The following is a 17,925-nucleotide window of genomic DNA, read 5'->3' as shown; positions in this document are numbered from 1 at the left end:
ACGTAAGTCCGCCGCGGCGAACGACGGAAAAAGGCGTTCGAACGTGCGGACCGCGAATGTCGGAAATTCGCCGCGAAACGACCGCCGGGCGAACCGTTCGGCCATCACTACTGTTTACAGAGTGCTGATCAACTCTGATTGACCAGTCGCCTCTCTCCTCTCTCGGCCTGACAGATGAGACCATGAGGGTTCATGTATTAAATGTGTGTCCAGCACATTAGTGATGAAGTTTTTTCTACTATCATAAAATTTTTGTCCAGGCTTTACCCAAATTTCCCCCAAACTTCCTTCTCTCATTATAGGACATTTTTTTCTGTACTTAGAAGATTATTAATGGAAAAACATGTGAAAATATGAATGCATTGGAGAAATGTACTATTTTTTGATGTCCTTACATACACTTAAAGTTCTCTTTAATGTGGTTCTTCAAAAGGATATGTCCCATAAGTGGTTGTGAATGAGATATGTGACACATTTCCTTATAATTACATACGTGATATCATGGTGTTTAAAAAGCAGTTAATTTAGCATTCATCAAGCTTTCACTGGTGGTTAATAATTTGATGTATATTAAAACACATTCACTGTAAAGTTACACCTGTAGTGAATGTTAGGTGAATGTAAAATTCACTGCTTTATAGATATATCCCTTAAAGAGGAGGTCCGCCCACCCCTGCAAAAATGAAAAGCCAGCAACTTCACATGCTGCAGCTACTGACTTTGAATAATAGGACACTTACCTGTCCTGGAGTTCAGCGATGTCGGCACCGCAGCTGATGTTTCCATCAGCTGTCAGGTGCTGCTGCCACCATTGCTGGTAAGGGAACCATTAGTGAAGCATTGCGGCTTCACGCAGGGTCCCTACTGCACATGCACCAGGCACTGCTGCGCTCTCCTACTGGACCGGCAATGGGGGAAGGAGGAGGAAGCCAAGCCGTGACATAATGTGCCACAGCCCGGACTCCTGGAAGTGGGGATATGATACCTGTCAAAAACCCACTTATAAGTATAAACTGTTATACACCGTACACATAAGCGGATTTTCCGTTGGAAAAAACTTGGATGGTTTTTCTGACGGAATTCCGCTCAAGCTTGGCTTGCATACACACGGTCACACAAAAGTTCTGTGAACTTTCGAACGTCAAGAACGCGGTGATGTACAACACTACGACGAGCCAAGAAAATTAAGTTTAATGCTTCAGAGCATACGTAGAAATTTTGCGTGTCGGAATTAGTACAGACGATCGGAATTTCCAATCGGAACTTTTTCTGACCGAAAAATTGAGAACCTGCTCTCAATCTTTTGCTGGCTGGAATTCCGCCAGCAAAAGTCAGATGGAGTATACACATGGTCAGAATGTCCAACCAAAAGCTCACATCGGACTTTTGCTCGTGGAATTTCCGATCGTGTGTACGGGGCATTCATTTTCAGATTCAAGCAATGAGTGAGCCACATAGTAGCTTGGGGTGGGCTGAATATGCCGGAGTCATGGGAAAAACCCATCATGGAACTTGTTTGAAAGGGTTTCCTCCAACATTCAAATTGCATATTGGTAATTTATTTGGTTCTGCCTAAATTGATCCAAAATAAATATTGTATGACTGTGTAAAGCACTTTTAAGTTACTTTAAGTTTTAAGTTTTACTGTGATAGGGACTATCTTAACAAACAGCAAACAGCAGTCTTACTAAGCCAAATTTCCTTGCTAACCTAGCACTGTGATGACTTTTCGGTATCCAGAAGGGCAAATGGTTGAATCTTTTGGCAAGGCGTCAACCTCATCTCCTGCCAAATATACGTATACCATTTGAGACAAGATTCCTAAATGTGATGGAAATGTTTTAGTATTTATGTGTTCTGGGCCAATTGACCACATAACATATTTCTGGCAACTGATAATGAGAGCTCCATAGGCCATGGGTGAAGAAAGGGAAAGAATTGTCAATAGCAATAAATCTGGTTTCAACTATCATTTCTCTCCAGTTTTTATGGTTTGACCTGAGAAATGTTAGCATCACTAATGTATAACATTGTTTCTTCTAGTACATCAAATACAATCGTAAAAAAAAAGATCTACGGGAAAGAATATTTGAAATTGTTAATTTCGTTAACTCGGTGAGGTTTTTTACATTTTTTTTATTTATGTCTTATGAATAGATTTTCTCTCACTTCCTGTTCATGTAAAACCTATACAATAAATGGAGGGTACCATTGTCAAAGAGTCCATTGTACCATTGTGAAAGAGTCTCAAAAGAGAAAGAATGACAAAAACTGCTAGTAAACCATTATCGGAGATCTTCTTTCGTTCACTAAAGTCTCTGCTTCAGGCATCTACACTGGTATGGGTACCAGCGTCTCTAATACCTGAAGTTGCATATGTAAACAGTGTAAGAGCACCACACCCCTGACAGCCAATCTCAAAGGATAATAAGGAATGGCCTCAGCATTGGCTTCTCAACAGCCATGCCTCCTGATGTGTTTCGTCCTACTCCTGGGACTTAGTCATAGACCTCTATGACTAAGCCTTGGGGGCAGAGGGAAATGCATCAGTGGACTTGGCTCATTAGGAGCCGAGACTGAGGCTGTTCTGTACTATCCTTTGGGATTGGGCTGTCAGAATTGTTTTTCTCTAACATTGTTTGCATAAGTTAAAAGTGTTGACTGGATTTAGACTTTAAAAGTGAATTCTTAAGGCCTAAAGCTACCCATGGGCTTCTAAACACTTAATCAGGAATATAAAGTATTAGAGATGGACGAATATGGCCAAAATTTGTGCATACTGACCATCACATGCATTCTATTCTAAAACCATTGGCGTTAATAAGAAGTTACCACCTCCACACTCCCCCGTTTTCAGCAATAACTTTTCTAAGAAGGATTTCTACAAGACTCCAGAGAATATTTGTGGGTATTTGTGCCTATTCAGGCAAAAAAATAATTTGTGAGATTGGGTACTGGAGTTGAATGAGAAGACCTGGCTCACAAAAGGCCTTCTAGTTCATCCCCATTGTGTTCAGTGGGGTTGAGGTCAGGTCTTTGTGCAGGCCACTCAAGTTTTTCAATGCCAAACTCATCAAACCATGCCTTTATGGAGCTGGCTGTGTTAATTGGAGTATAGCTATGCTGGAACAGAAAAGGGCATTCCCCAAACTGTGGTCACAAGGTTTGGAAGTGCTCAGTTGTTTAAAATATGTTTGTGTGATGTGGTTTCAGTACCCTTTACTGGAAACTTCAGAAAGATTTAGAGGGATGTCCACATACTGTTGGTCATGGAGCGTATCTTACAGTTTATTTCTCATTTTCAGGTATACAAACCCTTAAATATCTTTGTGGCTCTGACCGGACTTGAGATATGGGATATTAGAGACGAGTTTCCAGTTGTCTCTTCAGCTAACATCAATCTCGATCGTTTTTCTGGATGGAGGAAAGCTAATTTACTGCCTAGGAAACCCAACGACAATGCTCAGTTTCTGACGTAAGTAGACCAATTGTTACATACTAGGTGAGGTTGAAAAAAGACACAAGTCCATCAAGTCTAACCTATGTGTGTGATCATGTGTCAGTATTACATTGTATATCCCTGTATGTTGCGGTCGTTCAGTTGCTTATCTAATCGTTTCTTGAAACTATCAATGCCCCCCGCTGAGACCACCGCATTTGGAAGGGAATTCCACATCCTCGCCGCTCTTACAGTAAAGAACCCTCTACGCAGTTTAAGGTTAAACCTCTTTTCTTCTAATTTTAATGAGTGACCACAAGTCTTGTTAAACGCCCTTCTGCAAAAAAGTTTTATCCCTATTGTGGGGTCACCAGTATGGTATTTGTATATTGAAATCATATCCCCTCTCTGGCGTCTCTTCTCCAGAGAGAATAAGTTCAGGGCTCGCAACCTTTCCTCTTAACTAATATCCTCTAGACCTTTTATTAGCTTTGTTGCCCTTCTCTGTACTTGCTCCATTTCCAGTACATCCTTCCTGAGGACTGGTGCCGAGAACTGGACAGCATGCTCTAGGTGCGACCGGACTAGAGTCTTGTAGAGCAGGAGAATTATCGTTTTATCTCTGTAATTAATCCCCTTTTTAAGGCATGTCAATATTCTGTTTGCTTTGTTAGCAGCAGCTTGGCATTGCATGCCATTGCTGAGCCTATCATCTACTAGGACCCCCAGGCCCTTTTCCATCCTAGATTCCCCCAGAGGTTCCCCCACCCCCCCCCCGGTGTATAGATTGCATTCATATTTTTGCCACCAAAATGCATTATTTTAAATTTTTCTACATTGCACCTCATTTTTCATGTAGTTGCCCACCCCATTAATTTGTTTAGATCTTTTTGCAAGGTTTCCACATCCTGCGGAGAAGTTATTCCCCTGCTTAGCTTAGTATCGTCCGCAAATACAGAGATTGAACTGCTTACCCCATCCTCCAGGTCGTTTATGAACAAATTAAACAGGATTGGTCCAAACACAGAACCCTGGAGGACCCCACTACCCACCCCTGGTCATTCCAAGTACTCCCCATTTATCACCACCCATGAACTCATCCTTGTAGCCAGTTTTCAATCCATGTACTCACCCTATGGTCCATGCCAATGGACCTTTTTTTGTACAGTAAACGTTTATGGGGAACTGTGTCAAATGCTTTTGCAAAATCCAGATACACCACATCTATATAATCCTCGATGGTAGAGCAGAGCAGATTTAGCTGGTATCCGTATCTGGTTAGCCAATAGAAGGGCACGACTTTTCCTGTATAATCCAAGCACAAGTGATCACTGTGTTTGCTTGTTTACTGGTATTGTATCCTGTAAAGTCTTGTACACACGGTCGGAGAATCCGTCGGAATGTGTCCTATCGGACCGTGTCGCCGGATAATCCGACTGTGTGTGGTATGCATCGGACTGATTCTGTCTGAATCTCCGTCGGACCCAATTTTCCAACATGTTGGAAATATTTCCCGACCAACTGGGCCGATCGGACATTCTCCGGTCATGTGTAGAGAATTTTGATCGGACCAAGTGCCACGCATGCTCAGATCAAATTCCTACATCAAAGCTATTGGCTACTAGCCTGAACGTAGTCCCATCGTAATGATCTGAAAGATTGGATTTTTCGCCAACTTTGTCCGACCGTGTGTGTGCAACAGTTTCAGACAAGATCTAACTGACAAAATCCGACGGGCAAAATCCGATGGATTTGGTTGTGGAAATCTCCGACCGTGTGTACAGGGGCTAAGACTACAGCTGCTAGAGATGTGAGCAAAAGCACAGGTCTCTGTATACAGTGTCTATAGATTTAAATGAACTTGCATCCTGTGGCACTACAAGTATCAGAGATGTGGGCAAAGACAATGGTGTCTGTATACAGTGTCTATGGATTTAAATGGGCACTGTCTCTGTCACTGAAGTATCTGGTAGCGATGAAGATGGTGATGGCTTTTCAGGGCTTCCCTCTCAAAGGTTTACAGGAAAGGCGTCTGACCTCCGTCACACCATGCCATGGCTCACCCTGATCTGAAGTGCATGTAGCGTGGAAGAAACAGGAACCGCCTTCAGACCGCTGCAAGATAGGGAAGCGATGCTGTCTGCAGATGTCCCTCTGGATGCACTTGATAATGCTTTTTTGTGCAGGCCGTGACTCAGCCGCAGCACACACAGGCACAGAGTTCCCGCAGGAAGATCCAGGCCAGGGTCCCAAGAGAGCAATCTTGGCCTAGATCAGCCCTTTTATATCCTCTCCCAGCAGTCTGGTAATTGTAGTTCATGCCAGTCGGGATGGTATTGAAACCCCAGCATTCTGAACTACACATCTTACAAAGCGTTGCTTTGCTCTATGCGCTACCTTTAGAAAATGGCAACATGGAGTCCAAGCCAACACTAGAGGGAGACAGCTCTATATCAACAGCACTGCACACTGTCCCTGAATTGCAGGCAACAATAGCCGGCTACAGCCGACTACATTTGTAGGCAGATAAAGAATTCTGTTACTCATGTAAAGCATTCCTGTACTGGGTCTCAAAGGTGCTGCAGCCGGAAGCTGGCTGTAGCTAGCACATCTCACAATCCCTTGCAGATCCAAGTTTTTTCCTTACATCTATGAGTATGCAGCCTTGCGGAAATTCTGCGTTGGAGGAATATGTCATACATGCACAAACCATTGGCCTAAAATCCAAGTATGCTTCATACAGCCATTCAAGTCTAAGCCCTTGTACACAGGGTCGGAGAATCTGTCGGAATGTGTCCTATCGGACCGTGTTGTCGGATTATCCGACTGTGTGTGGTATGCATCGGACTGATTCCGTCGGAATATCCATCGGACCCAATTTTCCAACTTGTTGGAAATATTTTCCGACCAACTGGTTCTATTGGACATACTCCGATCATGTGTAGAGAATTTTGATCGGACCAAGTGCCACGCATGCTCAGATCAAATTCCTACATCAAAGCTATTGGCTACTAGCCTGAACGTAGTCCCATCGTAACGAAATTACATCATCACGTTCTGAATGATCGGATTTTTCGACAACTTAGTCCGACCGTGTGTATGCAACAGTTTCGGACAAGATCCGACGGGCAAAATCCGACGGATTTGGTTGTCGAAATCTCCGACCGTGTGTACAGAGGCCTAGGCTAGCTGTACCTGCAGATTCCCGAGTGGGTAAAGACCTCTGTGTGTCTGAAGCCTAACTGTGGGACCTGCACTGTGATTGACAGTCCTGGATCCCCATTAATATTCAGGAATCAGTCTGCGTGGTTCCCAGTCATGCAATCATTATGCCACATATAGCATGATGAGACTGCGGGGTTGATTTACTAAAATTGGTGTACTCAGAATCTGGTGCAGCTATGCATGGTAGCCAATCAGCTTCTTTTTTTTTCAATTAAATTTTGTCAATAAAACCTGGAAGCTGATTGGTTTCTATGCAGATTTGTACCAGATTTTGTACTTTCCATTTTTTCCTTCTCTGTGCACTTTCTTTTATAATTATTTTTTTTTCTAAAAAATAAAAACACGCCCCTTTTGTCAGCCTGTAATAAGTTTGAGAAAAGTTTTTTTTTGTACTAACATTGTACTGACTGGTTTAATGCACCTGGAATGTGTTACATTGAAGGTTTTCTTGGGCCACATAAGAATAGCATACTCACTCAGTTTCTGAAGGCTACACAAAATTCAAAAGTATAAATAATCTAGAAATAGCATCAATAATGAATATTATAAAACTATTAATAGCAATATTGAAAATATTACGTGTACTAACCTTCAAAACATGTTTTAGAAGCTGCCTGCATTCTCCAGGCAAGGACATCCAAAGCACAGCTGAGCTCACTCTAGTGACAGGCATGATCCCGAAAGTTGTCAGTTGGACCCGACATGCAGTAAAACAAGTCATGTTTTAGACATTTCAGTCTATTAGTACGATGCAAGCTCACAATGTTTCTCTTTCAGGGACACTGACTTTGATGGTGCTACAGTGGGACTGGCCTGGGTCAGCACTCTGTGCAGTGACACCCACTCCACAGGGGTTATCCAGGTGAGACATGACACATTGCTGTCTCCAATGGTCATACTCATTACATTAACTATCCAAAAGGTTTAGTTGTCTTATACCTCATAAGGGATTTCACTTATACCATGTTTCTTGTTTCTAGGTAGTTATAACCTATGTATTACTATAAGGGTTATTTTAAAATTTCGCAATGAATAGTTCTCCAGACCATGGTTGACAGCCAGTTTACAAACATGCAGGATGTTGTTTTTTGATCCCCATGGGTATCTTTTATGTCCCAGTGGTTTACATTAAACTACTGTAACTACCATAGCTGCCTTTTGCACACGGTTGCAGCGCTGTCCCATTGACTTCAGTGGTGGTGCCATATGTCAAACTCAACATGCTGAGTTAAAATTGTCACACCATGAAGAGAAGTATGGTGGTCGGGGCAATGTGAATGCTCCCTCCTGCCACCATGTAAATCTGGAAGCAGCCATTTGGGGAGCAGTAAAAAGACAGACCACTTGCCTTCTATACTGCTCCCCTGCCACCAGTGTGAACTAAGCCTTACACCAAAGAAAATACTCAAATCTCAACAGGGGTCAAGTCCTGGGAAAAAAAGTGTGGGAACTCCCACCCAAGATCCATTCCCCCACCAAAAAAAAAAAAAAAAAAGGTACGCTCATATGCATATATACTTCACAGAAAATACAGTACAACATTTATTGTAAAGGGCCAGTTTACAAAAACAAAATAACGTGTCAAACAAAACAATCAACACAATGGGTGATGATCTTTCCCTCGCAGGGAATTTCTACCACAAATACACCCTGTTCCAAATTCTGTTACACAGCCCATTAGAAAATATCCCACAAACAGGAATAAGTATTGGCAGAGTATTGAAGAGTATTGGCAGGGTATTGCAGAGTATTGATAGGGTATTGCAGTGTATTGGCAGGGTATTGCAGAGTATTGGCAGGGTATGTATTGAAGAGTATTGGCAGAGTATTGCAGAGTATTGGCAGAGTATTGCAGAGTATTGGCAGGGTATTGCAGAGTATTGGCAGGGTATGTATTGGCAGAGTATTGCAGAGCATCGGCAGGGTATTGCAGAGTATTTGCGGGGTATGTATTGTAGAGTATTGGCAGAGTATTGTAGAGTATTGGCAGGGTATGTATTGGCAGGGTATTGCAGAGTATTGATAGGGTATTGCAGAGTATTGGCAGGGTATGTATTGCAGAGTATTGGCAGGGTATGTATTGTAGAGTATTGATAGGGTATTGCAGAGTATTGGCAGGGTATTGCAGACTATTGGCAGGGTATTGCAGAGTATTGGCAGGGTATGTATTGGCAGGGTATTGCAGAGTATTGATAGGGTATTGCAGAGTATTGGCAGGGTATTGCAGAGTATTGACAGGGTATGTATTGCAGAGTATTGGCAGGGTATTGCAGAGTATTGATAGGGTATTTATTGCAGAGTATTGGCAGGGTATTGCAGAGTATTGATAGGGTATGTATTGCAGAGTATTGGCAGGGTATTGCAGAGTATTGATAGGGTATTGCAGAGTATTGGCAGGGTATTGCAGAGTATTGGCAGGGTATGTATTGCAGAGCATTGGCGGGGTATGTATTGCAGAGCATTGGCGGGGTATTGCAGAGTATTGATAGGGTAGTGCAGAGTATTGATAGGGTAGGGAAGAGTATTGGCAGGGTATTGCAGAGTATTGGCAGGGTATTGCAGAGTATTGATAGGGTATTGCAGAGTATTGGCAGGGTATTGCAGAGTATTGATAGGGTATTGCAGAGTATTGGCAGGGTATTGCAGAGTATTGATAGGGTATTGCAGAGTATTCGCAGAGTATTGCAGAGTATTGATACTGATAGGGTATTGCAGGGTATTGCAGAGTATTGATGAGTATTGGCAGGGTATTGCAGAGTATTGGCAGGGTATTGCAGAGTATTGGCAGGGTATTGCAGAGTATTGATAGGGTATTGCAGAGTATTGATAGGGTATTGCAGAGTATTCGCAGAGTATTGCAGAGTATTGATACTGATAGGGTATTGCAGAGTATTGGCAGGGTATTGCGTATTGCAGAGTATTGGCAGGGTATTGCAGAGTATTGGCAGGGTATTGCAGAGTATTGATAGGGTATTGCAGAGTATTCGCAGAGTATTGCAGAGTATTGATACTGATAGGGTATTGCAGAGTATTGGCAGGGTATTGCAGAGTATTGGCAGGGTATGTATTGGCAGGGTATTGCAGAGTATTGATAGGGTATTGCAGAGTATTGGCAGGGTATTGCAGAGTATTGATAGGGTATTTATTGCAGAGTATTGGCAGGGTATTGCAGAGTATTGATAGGGTATGTATTGCAGAATATTGGCAGGGTATTGCAGAGTATTGATAGGGTATTGCAGAGTATTGGCAGGGTATTGCAGAGTATTGGCAGGGTATGTATTGCAGAGCATTGGCGGGGTATTGCAGAGTATTGATAGGGTAGTGCAGAGTATTGGCAGGGTATTGCAGAGTATTGACAGGGTATTGCAGAGTATTGGCAGGGTATTGCAGAGTATTGATAGGGTATTGCAGAGTATTGATAGGGTATTGCAGAGTATTGGCAGGGTATTGCAGAGTATTGATAGGGTATTGCAGAGTATTCGCAGAGTATTGCAGAGTATTGATACTGATAGGGTATTGCAGAGTATTGATGAGTATTGGCAGGGTATTGCAGAGTATTGATGAGTATTGGCAGGGTATTGCAGAGTGCAACTTACACACTAGTGACTAACCTGGTATTCTCTTCCCTTCTGTTCTCCGGGGAGAAGTAACCTGGAAAAGTGCAGCGTGTGGCCCCAGGAGGCCAGGACGGACTGGCACTGGGTAGAGGGGAGGAGGGGGGGGACAGTCCGGAACTCCGTATCCAAGCAGGCGCGCAGCGTGTGTCAGCCTGCCCACTGACTCGCGCCAGTGCGTGCCCACGTGCACGGCCGAAGTCATGTGACCGGTTGCTAGATGCGGAGCGGCCTCTGCCTAGCAACCAGTCACTCGGCGGCTGAGGAGCGGCGGCGAACTACGCGCTGCATAGCCTCAGCCCTCAGGCAGCTAATGGGAACGGCGTTCCCGCTGTGGGAATAGTACGGGAACGCCGTTCCCATGCGTTCCCGCAGGACTCGAGCCCTGAATCTCAATAAAATAAAAGATGATGCTTCCGTGTTTAAGGGGAAAATATATGATCTGAGGCAAACACAGTGACAAGCCTCCATTCCTATATGTATACAAATAACAAACAGTGGTCATTGGGACTTGTGGGCAAATCATGGGGACAAGTCATTTCATGGAATACAAATTGTGTAAAATTATAATTTATTGCACATTCCATTACATGAACTAGATTTCAAATATGGTGCAGACATATAAATATAAAAAGCTACCATGGAGACAATCAGTAGGCAGGGTCGGAATGGCCTACCGGCATATCGGGAGATTTTCTCAGTAGGCCACCTGCCCTGGGGCCGCTTTTAGTTGCCGCTGCATTCTCCGCTCTCTCCTGTGGATCACAGCGCTGGCAGGCTCTGTGTTCGGTGGCCGCTCTGTAACACAGTCCCGCCACCTCTGTTCGTGCGATAGTAGATAGAATCAACGTTCCGCCTATCACACGAGCCGGACTAGGGGGGGGCGGGACTGTGTTACAGAGCGGCCACCGAACACAGAGCCAGCCAGCGCTGTGATCCACAGGAGGAGATGCCGCCCATACTTTCCGCCCTGTGTGCCACAGTGCCTCGATAGGAGGATCGATGATTCTCCTATCCAACTTATCTTACTGTCCCCAGTTTACCTTGTGCTCCCTGCCCCCCCCCCCAGTGCTCTCCTCCACCACCACACTCTCCTGCCCCCCCCCCCCCCCACAGCTCTCTCCTCCCCTCTTCTTGCTGCCCCCCCTGCTATCCAGCTCTCCCCATCCTTCTCTAGCCACCATCCCAGTGCTCCCCCCCATTCTTTCCCCCCAGTGCTCTCCACTCCCCCCCAGTGCTCTCCCCCCAGTGTTCCCCCGTCCCCCCCAGTGCTCTCCCCCCTGTTCTCCCACCCCAGTGCTCTCCCCCCTGTTCTCCCTCCAGTGCTCTCCACTCCCCCAGTGCTCTCCCCCGTTCTCCCCCCCAGTGCTCTCCTCCCTGTTCTCCCCCCAGTGCTCCCCCCTGTTCTCCCCCCGCAGTGCTCTCCACTCCCCCCAGTGCTCTCCCCCCTGTTCTCCCCTCCCCCAGTGCTCTCCACTCCCCCCAGTACTCTCCCCCTGTTCTATCCCCCAGTGCTCTCCCCCCTGCCCCCCCAGTGTGCCCTCCACTCCCCCCAGTACTCTCCCCCCTGTTCTACCCCCCAGTGCTCTCCCCCCGTTCTACCCCCCCAGTGCTCTCCACTCCCCCCAGTACTCTCCCCCCTGTTCTATCTCACAGTGCTCTCCCCCCTGCCCCCCCCCCCAGTGTGCTCTCCACTCCCCCCAGTGCCATCCCCTCCTGCCCCCCCAGCACTCTCCACACCCCCCAGTGCTCTCCCCCCTGTTCTTCCCACCCAGTGCTCTCCCCCCTGCTCCCCCCCAGTGTTCTCCCCTCTGTTCCCTCCAGTGCTCTCCCCCCTGTTCTCCCCCCAGCGCTCTCCACCACCCCAGTGTTCCCCCGTTCTCCCCCTGTCCTCCCCCCAGTGCTCTCCCCCCCCCAGTGCTCTCCACTCCCCCCAGTGCTCTCCCCCCTGTTCTCCCCCAAGTGCTCTCCACTCCCCCCCAGTGCTCTCCCTCCAGTGCTCTCCCCACTGTCCCCCCAGTGCTCTCCACTCCCCCCAATGCCCTCCCCTCCTGTTCTCCCCCCAGTGCTCTCCACTCCCCCCAGTGCTCTCTCCCCTGTCCCCCCCCCAGTGCTCTCCCCTGTTCTCCCACTGTCCTCCCCCCAGTGCTCTCCCCCCTGTTCTCCCCCCCAGTGCTCTCCACTCCCCCCAGTGCTCTCCCCCCTGTTCTCCCGCCAAGTGCTCTCCACTCCCCCCCAATGCTCCCCCCTGTTCTCCCCCCAGTGCTCTCCACTCCCCCCAGTGCTCTCTCCCCTGCCCCCCCCATTGCTCTTCCCTGTTCTCCCCCTGTCCTCCCCCCAGTGCTCTCCCCCCTGTTCTCCCCCCCCCCAGTGCTCTCCACTCCCCCCAGTGCTCTCCCCCCTGTTCTCCCACTAAGTGCTCTCCACTCCCCCCAATGCTCTCCCCCCTGTTCTCCCCCCCCAGTGCTCTCCACTCCCCCCAGTATTCCCCCCCCCCCGTTCTACCCCCAGTGCTCTCCCCACCCCCAGTTCTCTCCCCCCTGTCCCCCCCAGTGCTCTCCACTCCCCCCAATGCCCTCCCCTCCTGTTCTCCCCCCCAGTGCTCTCCACTCCCCCCAGTGCTCTCTCCCCTGCCCCCCCCCATTGCTCTTCCCTGTTCTCCCCCTGTCCTCCCCCCAGTGCTCTCCCCCCTGTTCTCCCCCCCCCCAGTGCTCTCCACTCCCCCCAGTGCTCTCCCCCCTGTTCTCCCACTAAGTGCTCTCCACTCCCCCCAATGCTCTCCCCCCTGTTCTCCCCCCCCCCCCAGTGCTCTCCACTCCCCCCAGTATTCTCCCCCCCCCGTTCTACCCCCAGTGCTCTCCCCCTGTTCTCCCCCAGCACTCTCCACTCCCCCCAGTGCTCTCCCCCCATTCTCTCCCCCCCAGTGCTCTTCACTCCCCCCAGTGCCCCAGTGCTCTCCACTTCCCCCAGTGCTCTCCCCCCTGTTCTTTCCCCCCAGTGCTCTCCCCCCTGTTATTTCCCACCAGTGCTCTCCAGCTGTTCTCCCCCCAGTGCTCCCCCTATTCTTCCCCCCCACCCAGTGCTCTCCCCCCCCACCCAGTGCTCTCCTCTCCCCCCAGTGCTCTCCACTCCCCCCAGTGCTCTCCTCCCAGTGCTCTCCACTCCCCCCAGTGCTCTCACCCCAGTGCTCTCCACTCCCCCAGTGCTCTCCCTCTGTTCATTCTCCCCCCAGTGCTCTCCAGCTCTCCCCATAACTCTCCAGTCCCCACCCCAGTGCTCTCCAGCCCCCCATTCTCCCCACCCTTGTTCTTTCTGGCCCCATGGTGCTCTCCAGCCCCCCCAGTGCTCTCTACCCCCGTGCTCTCCACCCTTGTTCTTTTTGTCTGCCCCCAGCACTCTCCACTCCCCACCCCTGTATTCTCCACTCCCCCCTGCATTTTGCCCCCACCCATGTGCTCTCCAACCCTACCAGTGCTCTCCACCCCCCATAGTGCTCTCCAGTCCCCCGTGCTTTCCACCCCTGTTCTTTCTGGCCCCCACTGGTGCTCTCAAGCTCCCCCCTTGCTCTCCACTCCCCCTGCTCTTTGTGCCCCCCAGTACTCTCCAGCCCCAGTGCTCTCCACCCCCTTTTTTCTGCCCCCCCCCAGTGCTCTTCACCACCCCACACTCTTAGCCCCCCCCCCCAGTGCTCTCAGCCTACCGTGCTCTCCACCCCTGTTCTTTCCCCCCCACCCCCAGTGCTCTCAAGTTCCCCCCCAGCGCTGTCCGCTCCCCACCCCTGTGATCTGAGGACAACCAAAGGTGCAGGTGGCCAGGGACCACTCCATCCCTGGGCACAGTGAGGCTGCAATGGTGGGCACAGTGAGGCTGCATTGGTGGGCACAGTGAGGCTGCATTGGTGGGCACAGTGAGGCTGCATTGATGGGGACAGTGAGGCTGCATTTGATGGGCACTGGTGAGGCTGCATTGAGCTCTTGCATCAAGTCTGCTGTCTCTGACCCTCTCCTGTATCATGTCTTCAGTCTCTGAGGGAGTCTGGAGAGGAGTCTAGAGTGGGAGCACCACCGGGATGGGGGTCATGGGAGAAGTCAGACTTGTGTGGACTGTGGAAAGGAGACTATAGGATAAAATCAGAGCTACCAAGCTGGAGCCAACTGACTGAGCCCTGCACAGTGCACCTGAGAGGAGGTCAGTGACAGCACCGCTAGGCCAGTCTGAGAGAGGGATCACTGATGTAAGGGGGGAGTTAATACAATAATGTAAGGGGGCACTGATATAAAGGGGTTCCTCCTTATATTAGTAACCCACCCCCCTTACCTTAGTGTATTCTTTCTGCAGAAGGTGGTCCCCCCCATGCTCTGAGTTCCTGGGGTCCCCCTTGATGATTGATCTCTTCCCACTTTTAACTGGAATAAAAAAAATATATATATATATATATATATATATATATATATATATATATATATATATATATATATATATAAAGCCCTATGTGATTTAATATCTATATATAATACTCTCTTCATCAAATGTGCTTTAAAATGTATGGTTTTCCCTTTCATGAACAAGAAAATAATGACGTTATGCTGTTCGGCTTATATAATAAAGCTGTGGGGCTGGTATGACATTTTTTCTAGGGCTGGTTTTTATTCCCAGTCCGGCCATGTCAGTCATCAGATCAGGGGCGGACTGACCATTTAGCCACTTGGGCACTGCCCGAGGGCCCCGGGCCACTAGGGGGCCCCACCAGGGTTGCCAGCCTCAGTAAAACCAGGGACAGTATGTAAAAATCTGTTTTTTTTTTTTTACATCTGTCTCTAAAATATCCCTTACCGACATTCTTTTGGTCTAAAAATTCTGAGATTATAGCTGCCACACCTCTCCAGTACCTTCTCAGCCAATAGAAATATTCTGTATATACTGTGTGTACATGTATGTATATACTGTGTGTGTGTGTATACTGTGTGGCCCCATAATCTCTGATTTCCTGGGGGCCCCATAATCTCCTATTGACCGGGGGCCCCGTGAGTTGTCAGTCCACCCCTGCATCAGATCATCTTGTAATAATATAGATAATATTTCCTAAAAGGGTAAATAGTTCATAGGAAGGTACATGATCAATCTCAAAATGTAGTAAATATATCTATGAATCTCTAGAGCTCATGTATTAGAGAGCTGACATAAAAACATACAAATAGTACATCAATGCATATAGTAATGATATAAGTAATTGTTGATGAAAAATACATAGTAAATCTCTGAATATGGCAAATCCATCCTGGCATCTCTGAGGCTCATGTTGTAATAATATCAGTAATGCATCATATAAAGGTGCATAACCGATCTCTGAATGTAACAAATATATCCTGCCATCCCTAGGGTTCTATGCATTTTGTGGACCCCATCCACTCATCAGGAGCTTTGATGCAAAGAGATATCTAAGAATGTATAAATGTAATTTTATATTAAAATGCAACAATACCATATACAGGCATACCTCACTTTTAAGTACACAATGGGGTTTATTTACTAAAGCTGAAAAGTGCAAAATCAGGCTCACTTCTGCATAGAAACCAATGAGCTTCCAGGTTTTATTACCAAATCTTAATTGAACAAGCTGAGGTTAGAAGCTCATTGGTCTCTATGTAGAAGTGATCCTTATTTTGCACTTTCCAGCTTTAGTAAATAAAACCCATTGTGTACTTAAAAGTGGGGTATGCCTGTATATGTTCAAAAAAGATGTAATCAGTTGTTCCCCACTCAAGAGAGAATGTTTTCAAAGAGATGGCCTTGTTACTTACATGTCAGCTTCAAAAAACAAGCCCAGTCTCTAAGAAGGGAGTAGAGGTGCCAAAAAAATGTCTATCCTGGGACTGTGGTGGGAAAGAACTGGAGGGAAGCCGTGGGCAAACCAGAACAGCAGGATGAAAATCCATGGAATGTGAATACATATTTGGACCAAAGTTGATGGGATGATCCCCTGATGAAGTCACGTGACTGTGGCGAACACGCGTCGGGAATAGGAGATACTGGAAGTGATGTGTACGAGTTCGCTGCTCGTTTTTTGTTGCCAGTTTTTACATGCTGAAATGTGAGTACCTGCTTTTACCTACTGTTTACCAATAAAACATTTTATCGAAATACTACACTATCGAGCATACCTCTTGCCCTATCTGTGAGGTTCACCTACTACAACAAGTTTAAAGGGGACACTGCCTGCCCATTAGGATACGCACACCAGCTGTATTGGAGAGAAAGTTCGTCTGGGGATGCTTACCTGGGGATACACAGCGGTTCCACAATAAAGATTTACACATATGCTGTTACCTTACAGCAGTAAGGTAAGGGGACATCTATATATCTAGCTTCATAGAAGATCAGCCCATTACCAGCACTGCACTTCAGAGAGTGATCACCAGCACCAGCACTTATATATATATATATATATATATATATATATATATATATATATATATATATATAGTCTCTGGACTCACACCCATGTCACCTTAAGATGCACTTTACCCTAATTTGAAAGAGGGATTTCTTTCACGGACATATAATCACCGTTCTTACACATTTTTTCCACTGGATGTATTCATTATTACTATTATCTACTATTACCTTAATTTAATATTTTTTTTTATTATTAATTAATCTATTTTATACATATTTTGCACTAAAAGGAGTTATCTACTTCATCTATACACGTTATGCACTTTACTTTGCGTTTACATTTACATGCGTTTATCTATTTATCTGGGTTCTGACATTTCCTTCAGTGCTCGCAGCAGTACCTGGTTCATTTTATTCACTTGGTTGGCACAAGGATATATACTTTCTATATTATTACAGCATGAGCCTCAGAGATGCCAGGATGGATTTGCTATATTCAGAGATTTACTATTTTTCATCAAATATTACTTATATCATTACTATATGCATTGATGTACTATTTGTATGTTTTTATGTCATCTCTCTATTACATGAGTTCTAGAGGTGCAGCAATATATTTGCTACATTTTGAGATTTATCATGTACCTTCCTATGAAACGAGATTTACTATTTACCCTTTTATGAAATATTATCTATATTATTACAAGATGAATTGATGTACCTACTGATTGTCTCCATGTTCGCTTTTTATATTTATAAGTCCGCACCATTTTTTGGATCAAGTTCATGTAATGGAATGTGCAATAAATTATTATTTTACACAATTTGTATTCCATGAAATGACTTGCCCCATTTAAAGTCCCCATGACCACTGTTTGTTGTTTCGATACTTCCATGTTGACCTTAATTGAAATGTGTGTTGATAGCTTTCTATGCTATGTTCCCAGGACCACTCTAAAGCATATGTTCCCATTGGAGCGACTCTTGCTCATGAAATGGGGCACAATCTCGGAATGGATCATGATGGCGGTTCGTGTATCTGCAGTTCTGGATCCTGTATCATGGCACCTTCTTTAAGGTGTGTGTGCTCAAATACAACATTTAGAGAATATTTGTGATTACAGAGATTTCTATTGTGGATTGAGGTGGAATTCACTGCCTTGCTATGATTATGTGTGCTGTTGGGGTGATTTCCTCAAACTTTTTGCCAGATGTGTTTGTTAGACATTGGTCTCTTTTAGAGATGGGCTG

At 46.3% G+C, this 17,925-nt stretch overlaps 1 protein-coding gene across 5 annotated transcripts in view; it reads left to right on the top strand.

The window, feature by feature from the left end:
• Positions 1-17,925, top strand: part of LOC143960809 (zinc metalloproteinase-disintegrin-like VAP1) — a 295,153-nt gene that overhangs the window by 57,560 nt on the left and 219,668 nt on the right. For all 5 annotated transcript variants that reach the window (XM_077469729.1, XM_077469728.1, XM_077469726.1 and 2 more), the window contains exons 8-11: positions 2,044-2,115; positions 3,306-3,475; positions 7,442-7,526; positions 17,622-17,752. In XM_077469729.1, the coding sequence (XP_077325855.1) occupies positions 2,044-2,115; positions 3,306-3,475; positions 7,442-7,526; positions 17,622-17,752 (458 nt within the window). The remainder of the gene's footprint in view (positions 1-2,043; positions 2,116-3,305; positions 3,476-7,441; positions 7,527-17,621; positions 17,753-17,925) is intronic.

The sequence above is a fragment of the Lithobates pipiens genome, unplaced genomic scaffold (assembly GCF_037356315.1).
Source record: "Lithobates pipiens isolate NorthernLeopardFrog02 unplaced genomic scaffold, aLitPip1_a1.2 Scaffold_8, whole genome shotgun sequence".
NCBI classification, from domain to species: Eukaryota; Metazoa; Chordata; class Amphibia; order Anura; family Ranidae; genus Lithobates; species Lithobates pipiens.
Note: the sequence above shows the minus strand (reverse complement) of the source record. Positions and strands in the feature narration are given on the sequence as shown.